Source organism: Rhinatrema bivittatum, chromosome 7 (assembly GCF_901001135.1).
Source record: "Rhinatrema bivittatum chromosome 7, aRhiBiv1.1, whole genome shotgun sequence".
Taxonomy (NCBI): Eukaryota; Metazoa; Chordata; class Amphibia; order Gymnophiona; family Rhinatrematidae; genus Rhinatrema; species Rhinatrema bivittatum.
The window spans coordinates 104,422,451-104,440,307 of NC_042621.1; the positions used below are offsets into that span (position 1 = coordinate 104,422,451).

The following is a 17,857-nucleotide window of genomic DNA, read 5'->3' on the forward strand; positions in this document are numbered from 1 at the left end:
ATGCACACGACCCCAGAGGCAGGCAGAGCTCCAGTCTCAATGCATGGATGAGAAAATGATGCAGGAAAGGGAACTTTAGATTCATTAAGTACTAGGAAGCGTTTAGGGGAAAAGGGAGCCTGTTCCAATGGGATGGGCTCCACTTCCACCAAAATGGAATGTGGTTGCCAGTACCAAAATCTAAAAAAGCGATGGGGGAAGCTAACAGTTGCTCAGGAGCAATGTAGTTTGGAGTGAGGTGTTTTCTAAGCACACTGTTAAAAAAGGAAAACTGAACTGTCCTGATAGAGAGGACATGGAAAAGATGAGGCATCTCAGGTGGATTACTTTAATCACCTGCTAATAATAAATGTACTGTGAATAGGAATAGCAAGAATAAAAAATCTCAGAGATCTAAAAAATAACATTGGAGAGTTAGAATGTAAGGAACTCAATTAAGATATAAACACAATAGGCACCTTAAAAACCTGGTGAAAAGAGGACAGTCAACAGGACACTGTGATAGCAGGTACAGAATGTATCAAATGTCAGGACAGACAGAACTTGTGCTGGGGAGGTACTGTCTGTAAAGGAGGGCAGAGAGCAGGGCTTAGCCAGTGAGTCCCCATTTTAGCACTCGAAAATCGACAATGACCCCAGAGAATGACCCAAATAAATTAGATGTGCGGTGCCCATCTCACCTTCCCCACACTTCCATGGGTCCTCCTGTCTTAACTTTCTCCTCAATAAGTGTAGGCTGTGTGTGTGGTTCAATCCAGATAAAAATCAGAATTTACCACACTACAAAATCTTTGCAATATCAAAACAAAGGTATTGGTTTCTTTGGAGTACGTTACATCATGGCTATCACATCGTTAAGTCAACCTTTTTTCCAGTGTTTAAATCCAAAGGATTGCTCTTTAAGAAGTAAGGGTTTTTGAATATTTTGCTTCTTTTTTATATATAATAAGAAACATTACTAAAAAAATGAATTCATCAAAATTTTGAATATAAATAAAGACTGAATTTTTAAATATAATTTTTGAGGTTTTCTAGACTAATGATTGTACCAACTACTAGATCTGAAATCTGAAGTCTTTTCCTCCTAATTAAATAATTACAAAGAAAGCAATACCTTTGTTTTGATATTGTAAAGATTTTGTAGTGTGGTAAATTTTGATTTTTTTTAGCTTCCTCCTCTCCAGCAGACCCCATCTCTCAATCTCTGCTTCTCTCACCTCCCCCAGAGCATCTCTTCTCTCACCTCATTTAATCCTTTTTTCATCACCAAGTTGACCCTCTCACCCCAAGCCCTTCTTCCCCTCTGTCTTCCCTTCCCTCTCACTCTATCTTCCATTTCCTCCTCATTCTCATCCCCTATTCCCTTTCTCACATTCCAACTTTACCTCCTCCCCTCCGACTGTTCTCCTATATTTCCCACACAAGTGTCCAAGGTACTTGTTACTTCATCCAGCTTAGAATAAACTTTTTCAAAGTTAGGCTCCAGGGTCTTCATTACCACCATGGTGACTTCTGCCACAAGGGCTTCATTAGATGTCAGCTCCAGAGTCACAGGAGCTGACATCTAATGACGCATTGGCCATTTTAGAATCAGCAGGCTAGAACTTCTCCCTGTCCTATTCTGAAGCCTTCGAAGACATGCTTCTGCTGACAAAAGCAAGAACAACAAGCACCAACAGTATCTGCCATGTAATATTAGTCACCAACTAATCTGAACAAAAAAGAAAAATGCCTTTAAAGCAAAGAAAATGGGGGAGGGGGTGGTCCCTGGAGCAAGAGCGATTCACATCTACTTACCGCATCACGTGACCACTATATAATTTTAAAAGGAAGACTATAATAAAATGAGGAAATTAATTAGAAGAAGACTAAACGGAGCAGTTGCAAGGCTTAAAAGTTTGTATAAGATGTGAATATTCTTTAAAAGTATTAACTTGGAATGCAAGCTTGCTTACCGTAATGGTCTTTTCCATAGACAGCAGAATGAATTAGCCATCACATGTGGAGTGACGTCATCTGGCAGCACCGAATGGACTAAGCAGTATGTGTGGGAATTCCTGCATGGTCATTACCTTGTGAGCTTTCTCAATCAGTAGTACTAGAGCTAAATTTAGCTACGTAGTCAACTCTCCAGGAAGAAGGGTGGGTATTCCATGCTTAATTCATCCTGCTAGCTATGGAAAACACCGTTTATGGTAAGCAAACTTGCTTTTTCTGTCAATAAGCAGGCTGAATTAGCCAAGACATGTGGGAAGCCCCAAGCTAACGGTTGTAGTGGAGCATATACTTAGTAAGCAACCCGGTCCCCACAGGAGGCCATAGCTCTTACCTAATGAGCTTTAACCAAATCTGTGAGTTATAATCCTGCTAAGTGATAGCAGTTTTGGATGCATTCAGCCAAGCAATTACATAAAGTTCACCTGGTGATCGCAGTTCCCAGATGGTTTGGGTCATAAGATACAAAAAGCTGATTGGTTTGACTATGGGCTGAGTTCTTCTTTTGTAGTACACCAAAACTCATTTGCAGCCTAAAGTATGAAGGGCTTTCTCACCATCATGAGCATGCAGCCTTGGAAAAAATATAGGCAGCATGATGGACTGATTGATGTCAAAAGGGGAGACCACCTTTGGAAGAAACGTGGGGTGAGTGCCTAGAACCGCCCTGTTATGAAAGAACTGCAGATAAGGAGGTAGTGCACAAGTCTGGAGTTCTCTGACCATTCTTGCTGAAGTCATGGCAATGAGAAAAATCACCTTCCAAGTTAAACATTTTAGTGAAGCTGATTCCAGAGGCTCAAACAGAGGCTTCATTAATTGTGAAAGTACAATATTAAGATACCATGATATAGGAGGTTTTTGAAGGGGGTTTGTTACTTAACAATCCTTTTATGAACTGAGATATTAGAAGATAAGTAGAAATCAGTTTACTGTCCACCATATCATAGTAGGTCACTATAGCGCTGAGGTGCACTTGCACCAAAGATGTGGCAAGACTGGAGTTTGAAAGATGAAGAAGGTATTGTAATAGATGCTGAGGCTCTCATGAGGAAGGGTCAAATGCCTTTTATAGACACCACTTAGATATCTATTTGACTTGAAGGCGTAGCTGGGCCTGGTTGACAGTTTTCTACATGAGACTATGATATTGACCATCTCTTTAGGTAGGTTAAGATCTGTTATAATTGAGTACTCAACTTCCAGGCTGTTAAGCTGAAGGCAGCGAGATTGGGATAATAGAGTCCTGCTCTCTTGAGTTAACAGCATTGGATCTGATCCCAGCAGGATGGGAGTACTGCTGGAAAGTTGCATGAGATATGTACACCATGCATGTCTGGGTTAGGCTAGAGCAATCAAGATTAGTCAAGCATGATCCTGAAGAACCTTTTGCACAGTTCTGGATATGAGCAGCATCGCTGGAAAAGCAAACATTAAGTTTAACCCCCAGTAGAGGAACAAAGCAGCTTGCGCTATTCCTAGCTCACTTGGATGAACTGAGCAGAATTGATTTACCTTTCTGTTCTCCTCTGAGGCGAACAGGTCCCATAATCTGAAGATTTTCTGTGCTACAGATTGTTGCAGAGATAGGTCATGTGGACGAAAAAATCTGCTGAGCCGATCTGCGAGCAAGATGGAGATCCCTGGGATATAGGAGGCCTGCAGCCATGCCCAATTCAGGTCTGCCCAAGTCCAGATAGACTCCTAGCATAAGATCTATAATTCCATTCCCCCTTGTTTCATGATATAAAACATGGCCACCTAGTTGTCTGTCTGAATGAGGATGCTCTTACCCTGAAGAAGATGTGCTAATATCTGCAATTCATTTCTTATTGCTGGCAACTCTAATAGATTGATTTGATTTTGACTTTCCTTGGGAGACAAAGTTCCCTGGGTTTGAAAGGAGCAGACGTGAGCTCCCCACTCTTTTACATAGAAACATAGAAATGACGGCAGAAGAAGACCAAACGGCCCATCCAGTCTGCCCAGCAAGTTTCGCACTTTTTTTTTCTCATACTTATCTGTTACTCTTGGCTCTTAGTAACCTTTTGGTTCTGTATCCCTTCCACCCCACATTAATGTAGAGAGCAGTGTTGGAACTGCATCTAAGTGAAATATCTAGCTTAATTAGTTAGGGGTAGTAATCACCGCAATAAGCAAGCTACACCCAAGCTTATTGTTTTTTTTTGTGGAGACGTCAGTTGTCAAAGTTATTTAGTATGGAGGAGGATAGAGAAGCGCACCCTCTTGAAGAACATGAGGTTGTTGCCACCACTGGAGCTCATAAGCTATCCCTTGGGAAATTTGTACCACCCAGGAGAAGGGCTATGTAGTTGATCCCTTTGGAGACATAGGCCTCACTGAAGGCATCAAACATGCATGTGGATTTAGTGCAATCATATGTACGGCAACTACCATGAGTCCCGGTACAACTAGTACTGTCATTCATTGTGATGAGTACAGTTTGTGAATCAATGAGAGTGGGGTGGACACTCAATCTGAGGGAAGAAATGCTCTGTCCTATAAGGAGTCTATCCATGCCCCTATAAACTTTAGTTTTTGGGCTGGCATCAAATTAGACTTCTTGAAGTTGATCAGAAAAACTAAGCTCTGCTACAAGGTGATTGCCTGGTACAAAATGTTGAGCACAGATTCTCGAAAGTGAGCTGTGATATCCAGGTAAGGGAAGACTTGGATTCTCTGACATCATAGATAAGCTGCTATCACCACCAAGCATTTGATGAAATTCTCGGGGCAGCTTAAAGGTCAAACAGGAGCACACTGTATTAGTAATGGATAGAATACACTTTGAATTGAAGATAGCGCCAATGGAAACAGTGGATGGGTATGTACAAGTAGGCATCCTTGAGAGCTAACACACACATCCATTTGCCCTTCTGAATGTAGAGGAATATTGTGCTGAGGGAGTTCATTTTAAATATCTCTTGAAGCAGGTGCTTGTTCAGAAGCCTCAGATCCAGAATAGGCCACAAACCCCCGGATTTCTTGGGATGAGGAAGTATCAGAAATAAAACCCCGGGCATGTTGGGATATAGGCAGAAGTTCTATTGCCTGCTGCTGTAGAAGTGTCTGAACTTCCAGACACAGTTGTAGGAGATGGGATCGATCCAGCTGCAGTACAGAACAGTGTGGGAGAAGTGTTTGTTAAGTGAGAGAAATGCAAGCAGAACCCACAGTGCACTATTTGAAGGATCATTGGTAACAAGGCGCCACTTTTCCAGAAGAAGTTGGATCTTGCCCCCAACTGGTACGGAGGGGTGTGGATTGAGTGACAGGATCAAAAACTGGGCCCTGGTTTAGGTTGGGCCACTTGAGTCAATTTTTCCTGTCTGCGTTTCCTTTGTCTAGGTCTCGGCCAAGAGGTGGCTGATACTGAGTAGGGAGCGACTGAAGATAGTATTGATGAAAGGCCCGAAAGGGGTGTCTATGGAAAAATAGTCAGTTATAATGCTAGAATGACTTTTGTGGTGCACATGGCTGCTCTGGCTTGTTGAGAGGGATTATACAGCCTCATTCTGATCTTTGATCTGTGACATGGTCCAAATAAAAATGTATTCCAGACTTTATAAAAGATTGAAAAATCTCCCAAAAGGCTATCAGCATTGCTAAATTGTTCTGTAAAACAGGATATTAAGGCACAAAAGGTATCTTTTAACAAATGGAAAGCAGATGCTAAGGAAGAAAATGGAAAAGAATACAAGCACTAGCAAATTACAAGTAATTAGGCAGGCCAAGAGAGAATTTGAAGGGAAACTAACCAAAGAGGCAAAAACTAATTATAAAAACATTTTCAAGTACAACAATTTATTTTTTTTAATTTAGATTTAGTTCAAACCTTTTCATTGATAGCTCAATGTGAGATACATTCAGGTACAGAAGGTATTTTCCTGTCTCCAGAGGGTCTATTTAAGGGGGCCATTTACTAAGTAGTGTTAAGGCTTTAACACATGGAAAACAGCATTGAAAGCCTTAATGCAGAGATAATGCACAGTATTTCAAATACCACATGCTGTTTCCCCCCACATAAAAATCTGGCACAATGTGGAAATGGTAATGAGATGATTTGCATGCTAATGAAATAAAGCGGCTTGTATAAAAATTTACAAGTTACATTATTTTGCGGAAAATTAGCTACAACTCAAGAGCTGTAGCTAACGTTCCCCAGAAGGACTGGGACATAAAAAAGGAGGTGGTTCTGAGAAATGTGCCCGATGCTTTCAGGGCTCAACTGAAAGGGCCCAAGCCACCTGAATATCTCATGTCAAAACCCAGGGAGGCTCGAGAGAGATTGCCATCTTACACACACCTTCCACTACCCCAGCAAATGATCCCAGTAGTAAAAAAGTGGAAAAAAGTGAATGTGCCATCCGTCCATGGCCCACCACCACCACCACCCCCTGCCCTATTTTAGCAAAACATTCTTCCATTCCCCCGCTCCCCCCATAGATCTCTTCACTCCTCTCCTTGCATTACCTTAAAATCCCTGGTGATCTAATGAGACCCAGAGGGCTCCCTGGAGCTCCTGCCCCAGTGCCACCTTTTTCAAAATGGCAACGGCCGACCACATACAGACTATTTATTTATTTAAAAAAATGTATCCCACTCTATCCCCAATTCTAGGTGGGTTACACTTAAAACGTCCATAAAAAATACATAAAATGCACAAACAAAATCATAAGCACTGCAGCTCCAAGATGGAAATTGTCTGATCTGATTATAATCTCTTTGTATCACTGCAAGAACAGCATCAAATGCAACAAAACCTCATGATGGTGTTATCTTATAACCAGCCCCTATCATTCCTCTGCATCCTCTACCATTTTCTGTTTGATCTGGGTCTAGACTTTAGCATTCGTGCAAGTACTGCACTATATACAGCTGGTAAGCCATAATACAAGCGCTCAGCATAGAATATTTTTTTCACAATAGTGTCCAAGAGCTTTATGTCTTTCCATAGAGGAGTGCTGGAGATTTCCTGAGTCTTCCTGGCCTGTTTAAGGGCTGACTCTACCACTACAGAGTGGTGAGAAAGTTGGACCATACAAAACTTAGAGGCTGGCTATACCTGCACTTTATGTTGAGATTTCTGGCTACTGGCAGGCAAGTAGTGGGGGTTTTGCCACATTCTGGACTGATCCTGGAGGAACTTATGAACAGGATTGCTGCCAAGTCAACTGGAAGCTGCAAGAGTTGCAGGTGGTCAAAAACCTCTGTTCTCAGAACCACCTCCTTCTTTACGCTCTTGCCCAGTACCTTAGTCAATTTATCCAGAAATCTGGAATAGAAGAGGTGTTACGGTCCCGGGCTGTGCCCCGGGACCTACACTCACTGCGCAGTCCGGTCCGGCCATGGGAACACCTTCTCTTCGGCCTACCAGGCCCAAAACGCAGTCCTCCGCGGTGTTCTCCCTGCGAGGGAGACGCCGTCGCTGATCCGCGGCTGGCCCTGCCCCCTAGGCGCACACGCGCTGGGGCTTCAGATTTAAGGGGGCCAGCGCAGAAACCTAGGACAGCCCTCCTGATGACGTCAGACGCTGCCGGGTTATTTAAACCCGGCAGCTGCAGCTGTACCTTGCCTTGCAACGAGGTTCTCTCAGTTCGCTGAGTTTCTAGTTGCTGCTTTGGATCTGGATCATCTCTTCTGTCTTCTGGCTTCCGACCCGGCTCCGTCCCATGACTCTGTCTTCAGCTTCCACCCCTGGCTTTGATTTGGATCTCTGACTTCTGGCTTCTGACCCGGCTTCGTTCCTGGACTCCGACTTGGCTTCTTCCACCACCTCAGGTATCCGGTACTTGCTGGCCCAGAGGATTCTCATATGTCCCAGCGGTTCGGGCTCCTCCCGGGGAAGCTGCGGGCTTCCGAGGGTGAAGACTCTTCCAGCCTCCTGGGTCCAGCCGTCCTCACCATCCACCTCTTCGGCCGCTGCCCGGATCCTTGGTCGCATAGGGTCCCGCCTAAGTCCAAGAGGCCCGGGTCCCTACGGGCTCCTCCTGGGGGGACCTCGGGCTTCCAGTGGTGAAGTCTCCTCCAGAGTCTCTTCAATGCCGCCTCCCAGCTGTGACGCTTCCTGTGGGTCCCCACAGTATAACATGTACCGTCTCAGCCGGCCCAAGGGTCCATGACCGTAACAAGAGGTGCTACAGAGGGGAAGAGTGTTGCGCTAAGTCAGGTAAAATGTGATGGAATTCCCACTGAGCCTTCCTCTGATCCTACCAATGGAAGAACATTGATCCATAAACCCGATGATGAAGATGACAATCGAAGTGGAGTCCTCTGTCACCTCGGAGGGGACATGTCCAGGAAGAAACAGGATCTTAGGGTAGAACACTCCAACTACAGAAGAAGGTTTGCTTGGATGTTGGGGACTAACACCTACTGTATGAATGGCAACTCTTGTGGTGGGCTATGCCTTGTTGCAGAACAAGGTGGAGCTTCAGTTTATGGAAAAACTTCTTCCAATTTAGAGAGGGGAGTCTCCAAGGCACCTCACCTGTCTTGAGGCATTAAGGAGGCAAAGAATTCCTTCACTAAATCAGTGAGCTCATTGGCTGTTGTGCCACAGGTGGAGAAGTAACAATGCCCAATCACCTTCAAAAAAAGACTCAAGACCTGGCTGTTCAACCAAGCCTACGCCTGAGTTTGATTCTACTTGCAACTTCCCACCCAGGGCAATTCATTATGTCTCCCACCGCATAATAATTCTTGATTCAATAACAACTTTCACTTGCCAACTCTTGCTCGCTTTTTGTACAAGTTTTTAATCCTATTCATTTGTATCTTAGATTTCTGTTATTTAAAATGAGTTGTATCCTAGTTCTTCATTCCTTGTTCTCTGTAAGACACTATTAGGTCATTTCAATATTGTATGTAAACCGAAGTGATTAGTAACATTGTTACCAGAACCTCGGTATATAAAAGTGTTAAATAAATAAATAAAGTAACAGCCTCTTCAACATAGAAGCCAACTTTTGAAAATGATTGGGAATGCAGAATTAAACTCAAATCACAGCATCCCAGTAAAAAAATAAAAAACAGAACACAGTGGATCATGAGTGTAACTGACCAGCCTGTATTTAAATGCCCAGAGAGGAGCAGGAAATGTGGACTCATGTGTCCAAAACAAAAACTGGGGAAGACTCCAAGTCCCACTAGTCATTCCTCTCCACAACCTCAGCTCATCCCCATCAGTCTCCTCTCTGCTACTCCATTCCCCAAACAGCCTATCCACTTTCTCCACCCTCACCTGTCACCCATGTCTCTCATTCTCCCTCCCTTTCTTCTCATTCTCCTAATCTCCTCTTCCTCACTTTACTCCGTCTGCACTCTTAATTCTCCCCCTTCTACATGGGTATACTTTGAATTGTATATTTGTGGGGAGAGATTTAATACCCGTCTTCCTGCTCCATTCTCTGCATCTCCTTAGCCTGCTCTGTTGCCTATTTTCCATTGACCAGTCCCTCCTTGTTCTCTTACCAGTTCCATTTCCCAGAAGATTCCTTCTCACCCCTCCTTAGCCAGCTGCCCCTCCTCTGCAGACTTGATTCACCTATCCCGTTGCTGATTCCCACTCCTTATCAGTAGTTAGCCTGTCCTTCATTGCAGGGTGGCTCAAGGCAATCTGCTGCCTGAGGCAAGAGATGAGATAATGCCCCCCTCCCCCAAGGCATGACATAGGACAGATCATTAAGAAGGCCAATGGTGGAGGGGTCCCCTTGGAGTCTGGCCCTTTCGGTGATTTGAAATGCTGCAGAAGGGGGGAATTATGATTTGGAGTTCCAGAGTGGCGGCAGATAGGTGTCAGTGATAACATTTCTAAGAAGCTGGCAACTCTGCCACACTTCCAGGAACCCTTCCACCTGCCTCCCATGTGTCCCCAACACTTGCCTCCTGGACAAATGAGAAATAGGTGAATGATGGAGGTCTGTTTGTGGCAGACTCTTCAGGTTAGGTGCCATAGGCAAACTTTACATCCTTGTTCCCCTACCTTCCCAACCCTCACAAGACAAAAACATTGTGCATTTATAATAACAGATTTTACAGGAAAAAGGACATTCATAGTCTTCTGAGATAAAAATATCATAACATGTATATTAGATTTACATGCACTGCTGTGATCCCAACCAGAAAACCCTGCAAAAAAGAAACTTGGAACCTATATGGTATTAGGAATATTGTTAAATGCATTTGATGTGGGCTGGAAGTGTGTGAATTACAATTATAATACAGTAAATCTCCCATTCTAAATCAGCACTAAATGCCAGCACTCAAAGAGTAACAACCTTACCTAAGAAACGACAAGACTACAAATATTACATCAGGCCCTAAAATATCAATACACCTCCCATTAGGAAAACAGAGCAAACCAGGCTGTTATAGATCCCTACACAGAAACTACACGCTGGCAGAATACCTCACCTTGGTCACACATGCAGAATACCGATGGACCCTCACCAAATGCAGAATAAAGTGACCATAAAGTATAAACAGGAAGGTGCAGACAAAAATTGAACTGGAAACCACAAGAAACCAGATTCTGTATGCAATGAAACAATGAAAAAGAAAAAAACACCACCATTCCTCATAAACACTAATAAAATAAAAAATATAACACATCAATCATAATAGTAAAACTATACTAAAAGAAACAATAAGTACTTCAAATCAGCTGACAAACAGATCGTTCAATCATTAAATTCAAGAAAACATTTTAAAAAGTTCTGAAAAAAAATATATTTCAAAGCAATAGAAGCATCAAATAATACCCAACAATTAAACATAATAAGAATTAAAGTCCCTGCTCCCCATACTTGGGATTTTTTGATTTCCAGTCATCCTGAGATTGTCCTGGATGGGGAGGGGGCCCATACAAACTTTATCATCTCTCTCACACACATGCATAATTTGCTTTCTCTCACAAACACACACAAACTCTCTCAAACACCCTCATATATGCAAACAGGCTCTCTCATACACAAACAAATGAATGCAGGCACTCATACCCTCTCACTCACTCAGAAACATATGCACTCAGGCTCTCTCTCACACATATGCATACAAGTTCTCTAACACACGCAATGCCCACAGGCATTCACTCCCACCTTCTTTCTCACACACACATATACTCAAACATGCATACAAGCTCTCTCTCTCTCACACACTCATGCAGACACTCACACCCTCTCTCTCACTCACATACACATGCAGGCAGGCACTCACTCATACCCTCTTTTTCTCACACACACAGACATGTACAGAGGCTCACACACACATAAGTATACAGACTCTCAAACCCACAAACATAGACTCTCACTCTCTCTTACATGCACATACATTCTCTCAAGGTCTCAACTTCTTTTCTTCGGCTGCTGTAGAATGGGGTCTGCAGCAGCCTCAAGGCCCTTCTGCCATGGCACAGCCAGGTCTTGCTGGGATATGCTCCCACCACAGCTTGCTCTTGAGGCCGTAGTGGGATGGGATCCACTGGGCCTTGCTCTTCAGGCCTTATCAGCCTGGGCTGTGCTGTGGTCCCGCTGGGACCACACCATGGCAGGATGGGTTCTGTCATGGCCCCTCTGGACCTCGCATCTTCAGGCCACAGCAGGACAGGCTCTGCTGCAGCCTCACCAGATCTTCGACCTACAAGTCACGGCGGGATGGGCTCTGCCGCGGCCCACACTAACCTTGCATCTTTGGGCTGCGGCAGGATGGGCTCTGCCACAGCTCAATTGGGCCTCGCCTATTGGGACTGTGGTGAGTACTGGGTGGATTGGAGGTAGAGTGAGTTAGCCATACAACTTATATGGCTAACTTCTGATATTCAGTTAGTCACGTAAGTGTGTGTGTAAGTTTAAAAGTGGGTATACTTATCTGGCTAAGTGCGTATATATACGCATATATTCAGTGGCTTTGCCATGCCGTTGAATATACATCGTAACTTAGCTGGATAAGTTCTGCCTAAGTTACTTACACAGCCAGCTTCCAATATCTAACCCAATGTATATACAATGCCTATTTGTGATTTATTGTGTTGAGGACGTTTCATGTAACTTGTGTTTGTACAATTTTGCTCTATTGTTAACCGCCTAGTACAGTTTACCAATATAGGCGGTATAAAAACCCCCAGCTATAAATAAATAAAATAATGGACATTTTCCTACCACATACTCAGTCTTTGAAGCCACTAATGGTGGGTTTCATGGTGTTGAACATCCTGTGAAGTTATTTTTGTTTTTTTTAAAATATGTACCACTAAAAAGTGCTGTTTGGCGGAGGTGGGGGGAGGGGCTGCCAAGGCAGCAATGTAGTAACTGAAAACTTTTAAAATAATCTATGAAAAGATATCAAATGGAAGAAAACCAGAGAGAGAGAGAGTGTACATGTCTGTGCTGATGTGTGGACGAAAAAAGACAGAGGGTTCATGAGGCAACTCCCATACGTGCTCAGTAGAGCAAATACTCTCTGATATAGGAAAGAAGCAACCATTTGGTACTGTCAGATGTTGTGACCCTTATGTCATGGCTAATTCTGCCTGCATATAGAAGAGCCTTGTGAGGGTGCTACATGTGTTCCATTTCAGGATCTTGGAATTTGAACTTGCACCCTCTGGTTCCAACTTTGCTAGTCTCATAGGATATGCCTATCTATTAAAGCCCGGTCGCACATTTCCATCTGGTTATTACAAAACCCCGTCACAAGGCCTATAATTTACATTTTCTAATGGGTAAATACCTGGAATCTTCTTCTTGCTACAGCATTTCCTCAGGAGGCCTGCAATATCTCCCTTATAACTGTGTATATAAACAGAAAAAAAAGCACATCACCAGCTAGTTTATGAGGTAGGCTACAGGGACATATTATAATTAATAATTTGTATCGAGCATACTAGATGCATGCACTGCTGCATGAAGACAGAGAGAGGGCAATTTTCAAAAATCATTTCTGGAGGTAAATAGCTACAGAACCATGGCCAGTACGTGCATAACTTTACCCAAAGTGAGAAGTGGCATTCTCAGGGACAGGACTTGCACATAACTTTACCTGACAGGAGTACCCACACTAAAAGCAGGCGCAATGTTGTGCAGGAACGTTTTCTTAGACAATTTTCAAAGGAAAGCTCACAGGTAAAAAGCACCCACAGACTTTGCACTTCTGCGGGCAGTCTGAAAATTACTTTTATAAATAAATCATTTTCAAATATTCCACCTAAGGCTAAAGAATGCGGATACTTTATACTTGCAAACTTTAGCTGTAACTTTCAAAGCGTACTAATGAGCATACATTCACTTTGAAAATTTGCAATTTTGCAGGAATCAGGCACTGATATGTGCCCGTGAAGTTACACCTGCGCTTTGTATGTGTAACTTTCAAAAACTTATTCAAAATTACATTGGGGATCGTTCATGTCAAAGTACATGTGGAAGCAATTTTGCACACACTTGAGAGAGGCATTATTGGGGCAGGAGAACTATTTACGTTCATATATACACTTGATTTTCAAAAGTATGCAGACACGTTTACACCTGCTCCTAAACAGGTGTAAATATGTGTGTGCAGCCCTTGCAGGGGTTTATATATACATGAACATTTGCAAAGTTGACTTGCACACTTAAGTGCACAGTAAAAATTAGGGCTGAAATCCGTGCATACTTTCTATGCATGGATTTCAGCCATACACGGGCTGTTATAAAATTATCCTCTGTATGTGTACACTTATGCACATAGGGGTAGATTTTAAAAAACTACGCCTGCATGTACTTTTGTTTGCGCGACAGGCGCAAACAAAAGTACGCCGGATTTTAATAGATACGCGCGTATCTTTTAAAATCCGGGGCCTGTGCGCGCCGAGCCGCAGCCTGCACGCACCGACCCGTGCAGCCTGCCTCGGAGGGAACTTTTCTTCTGCCTCCCCCCACCTTCCCCTCCCTTCCCCTACCTAACCCACCCCCCGGCCCTAACTAATTCACTCCCCCACCTTTATTCCAAAAGTTACGCGCGCTGGGCCGGCTGCCGGCGTACCATGTTCCGGTCCGGAGGCCGGTCCGGAGGCCGCGGCCACACCCCCGGGCCGGAACCACGCCCGCAGCCCTGCCCCCGGAACGCCCATGACGACGCGCCGGCCGTGACACGCCCCCCCAGGAAAGCCTTGGGACGCACGCGCCGGCAGCCTATGCAACATAGGCTCGGCGCGCGCAGGGGGAGCTTGGGGCAGGTTTTCGGGGGGTTCGCGCGTATCTTATGCTCATACCCCTTTGAAAATCTGCCCCATACTTTTGAAAACTGAACGTATGTGTGTGAAAACAAGATTTGCCATGAAGGCCAATATCCTGTTTCCAACCTCGAGCAATCTAGGTCACCAATACCTGGCAGGATCCCAAAAGGAGAAGTTCATAAACTGTCCATAAATTGGCAGGTTCCTGGAAGAGAAGTCCATTGTGCAAACTTGGAAAAGTTGTAAAAGAATAGGTCTATGAAAATAATCCTTGAATACATTTATTCCGAGTTTGCACAATACACAAGAAGGGTTCCTAATGTTTTTTCTGTCCATGTATATATAGCAATGTTTGCCAATTTTATATTTTGCTCCATGCATAAATGTCTTCTGTCTACCCATCGGGTTCTGACCTTAACCTCTGAAGAATTAAGTTCGAAACACCACAGTGTCAGGTTTCTTTTGGGTTCAGCAGATAATTCAAGAGACAGCGCTCAACAGTGTTACCGGTGTCTTGTATATTTAAAGAAGATTTACCAAGCCCATTTCTCTACTGGAGCCTTAAGATAAGCTTATTTGTTACTTTGCTTTCGTTAGTAATAAGCTAAAAGTTTGTGCACCTTAAACCGCATTACAAAATATTAAAAAAAAAAATCTGATAAGACTCTGCCTGGACCAAGGATTATAAACACAATATAGGCACCTTTCAGTTTATAAAACAGAGGACACTGTTTCTTATGGTGCAGTCTTAGTGCCTTTTTTATGAGGTCCAGCAAAGCAAAGTATTTCTATATAAGTTTAAACAATTTACATTGCATATTTGATGAAATCACATCTTTTGCATTTGTTTTTTTTTACTCTGTGTGGGGTCTTTCTATATACTACTTATTCCTGGGCATTAGCAGCATGGGATCTAGCTAATGTTTGGGATCCTGCAAGTATTTGATACCTTGATTGGTCCTTGTTCGAAACAGGATACTGGACTTGATTAATCTTCAGTCTGATCCAGTGGCAATTCTTATGATAAATTTCCTAGGGATAAGCAGTGAATTTCCCCAAGTCCATCTTAATAATTATGAACTTGTCCTCCGGGAATTTGTCCAAACCTTTTTAAACACTAACAGCTTTTACCACATCCTCCGGAAATGAATCCCAGAGTTTAATTATATATTGAGTAAAAAAATATTTTCTTTATTTGTCTTGAATGTATTATATAGTAAATTCATTGCATGTCCCCTAGTCTTTGTATTTTTTGAAAGAGTACAATTAATTTGTGTTTACTCATTCTACTCCATTTATTATTTTATAGACCTATCACATCTCCCCTCAGCTGTCTCTTCTCCAAGCTTAAAGAGCCTTACCTCTTCAGTTTCCCATTAGGGCAATCATTCTATCACTTTTATCATTTTAGTTGCCCTTCTCTGTACCTTTTCTAATTCTGATATATCTTTTTTGAGATGCGGTGACAAGAACTGCACATAATACTCAAGGTATGGTTGTATCATGAAGTGATACACAGGCATTATGATATTCTTTGTTTTATTCTATATTCCTTTTCTTTCTTGGCTGTGGCGCCTGCAAGTCCCTCCTCTCCCTCCTCGTTCTGGAGGGGGAGCGCTCCCAGTGCGTCCTAACCACAGCCCCTGGTGCGGGTGGAAGGCTTCGATGTTACGGCCTAGCTGGCCATGCTTCAGCTCTGGCGTCTGCTGCCATCTCTGTGCAGGCCCCGTGGTATTAAAAATTTGCGGGGCTTCCAGCTCCTCTATGCTGATCTTGTGCTACACTTGCACATTCCCAAAGGTAACATGCAAATCACTAAAAATTCAACATTTTTTTTAACCTTTGCAGTCTCATCTTAGTTTTCTAATCAGTTGGTCACCGGCATTTTTTTCCTTGTTCCCTTTCTTGATCTTTTGTCAATTTCTTTTACAGGGTCTCTTTTTCTGTTTCTTTTCTCTCCACCTATCTTCTTCCCTGCTTCCCTCAAACACCCTCACAGGCTCTCATTTCATATACTGTCTCTCACACACACACACACACACACAGTTCTCACATGCTGCCTCTCTATCATACACACACACTGGCTCTCACTCTCATATGCTGCCTCAAACACACAGACTCTCATGCTCACATGCTGTCTCACACAAACACACAGGCTCTCACTCACACACACACACACATAGGCTCTCACATGCTGTCTCTCTGAACATACAGGCTCTCATTCCCACACACAGTCTCTCAACTCATTCTCTCATACACATGTACACATTCTCTCAACTCAGTCTCAAAACACACACACTCTATATCGCCTCCTCGGGTTGCAGCGGTTCTCCTTTTATTGCAAGGTGAAATCTGCAGTGGTCCTGCCACAGTCTCTGCTCCTTTTCTACATGTAGGCCAATGCTGCTCCTCTTTTCTGCCTGCACGGCTCTGGAGATTTGGAGGTTTCTTCAGGCTTTGGTGGGCGCTCTGATGATCTTCCTGTTGTGCGCTGCCATGCACACATGCAGCTTACTGGGAACAGCGACCGGTACACAGGATAGGAAGGACACACTTCTTTGTTCTTCCATCAGTGGGATGAAGTCCACTGGCGGCTGCACCACTTGTCTTCCTGTTGATGGGATCCACCGGCACCCAGGTCTGTAACCTCAGGGTCCTCTTTGACTCCTCTGTCCTTCTTTGAACACATCTACAACACTGCCAAGAAGCGTTGTTCCTTTCTTAACATCTTCAAACTCTATCCCTCCATTTCTGATCATACTGACAGAACCCTTATCTGCTCTGTTATCACCTCTTGCTTAAACTACTGCAGCTGTTCCTCATGGGTCTAACACTGATAGAGCTCTCACCATTACAGTCTGAGCTCAACTTAGAAAACATCGTTTGTGCATGTAAGTATGCCCATGGATTCTAAGGGTCAGATTCATTTTCTCCCAATTTGTGTCTATGGGAAAAACCTTTAGTGAATGGGATACTAAGATGTTAATAAACAGAAAGATGGCCTTTCCATTATCTTCATAGAGTAAATTCTGTTCAGGCTGAATTATTGTTGTTTATGTAATATATGTAAATAAATATATGTAATAAATAAATAAATATGTATTTAAATGCATCTTGTAAACCACCATATTCATTGGACTTTCAAATAAATAAATAAATAAATAAAATCTTCCCCTTCCCTTATTCTTGGGCAATTTAACCTCCATATTGATGACCTCTCCGATTATTTTGCCTAAAAATTCCTCACCGTAACCTCTTCATTTGATCTCAAACTATGTTATATTGCTCCCTCTCACCAGCTTGGGCATTGCTTCCAAGTGCACACTCTCAGGCTTCTCCACCTCTGTTCATCCCCTTTCTGATCATCAACTGATAATCTTCACTCTTAAACACGCTCCCCCCAGTCTTGTCCTACCACCACCAGCACTTTCTGGAATATCCAGGTTGTGGACCACAGTAGCCTCTTCAGTACTGTCTCATGCCTTCTCACCCCTACATCCTTGTCTGATTCTGCTGATAAGGCAGTTTCGTCTTATAACTTTATACGCTCCTCTGCTTTAGATACTCTTGTTCCGTCCCTCTGTTGTCCTGCAAGATGTGCCAAATCCTAACCTTGGCTCATCTCCAGAATTC

At 43.3% G+C, this 17,857-nt stretch overlaps 1 protein-coding gene across 4 annotated transcripts in view; it reads right to left on the bottom strand.

Annotated features, from left to right (window-relative positions):
* The window catches only part of VRK3 (VRK serine/threonine kinase 3), a 161,656-nt gene that overhangs the window by 10,930 nt on the left and 132,869 nt on the right, over positions 1-17,857 (bottom strand). For all 4 annotated transcript variants that reach the window (XM_029608855.1, XM_029608853.1, XM_029608852.1 and 1 more), the window contains one exon: positions 12,745-12,803. In XM_029608855.1, coding sequence (XP_029464715.1) covers positions 12,745-12,803 — 59 coding nt within the window. The remainder of the gene's footprint in view (positions 1-12,744; positions 12,804-17,857) is intronic.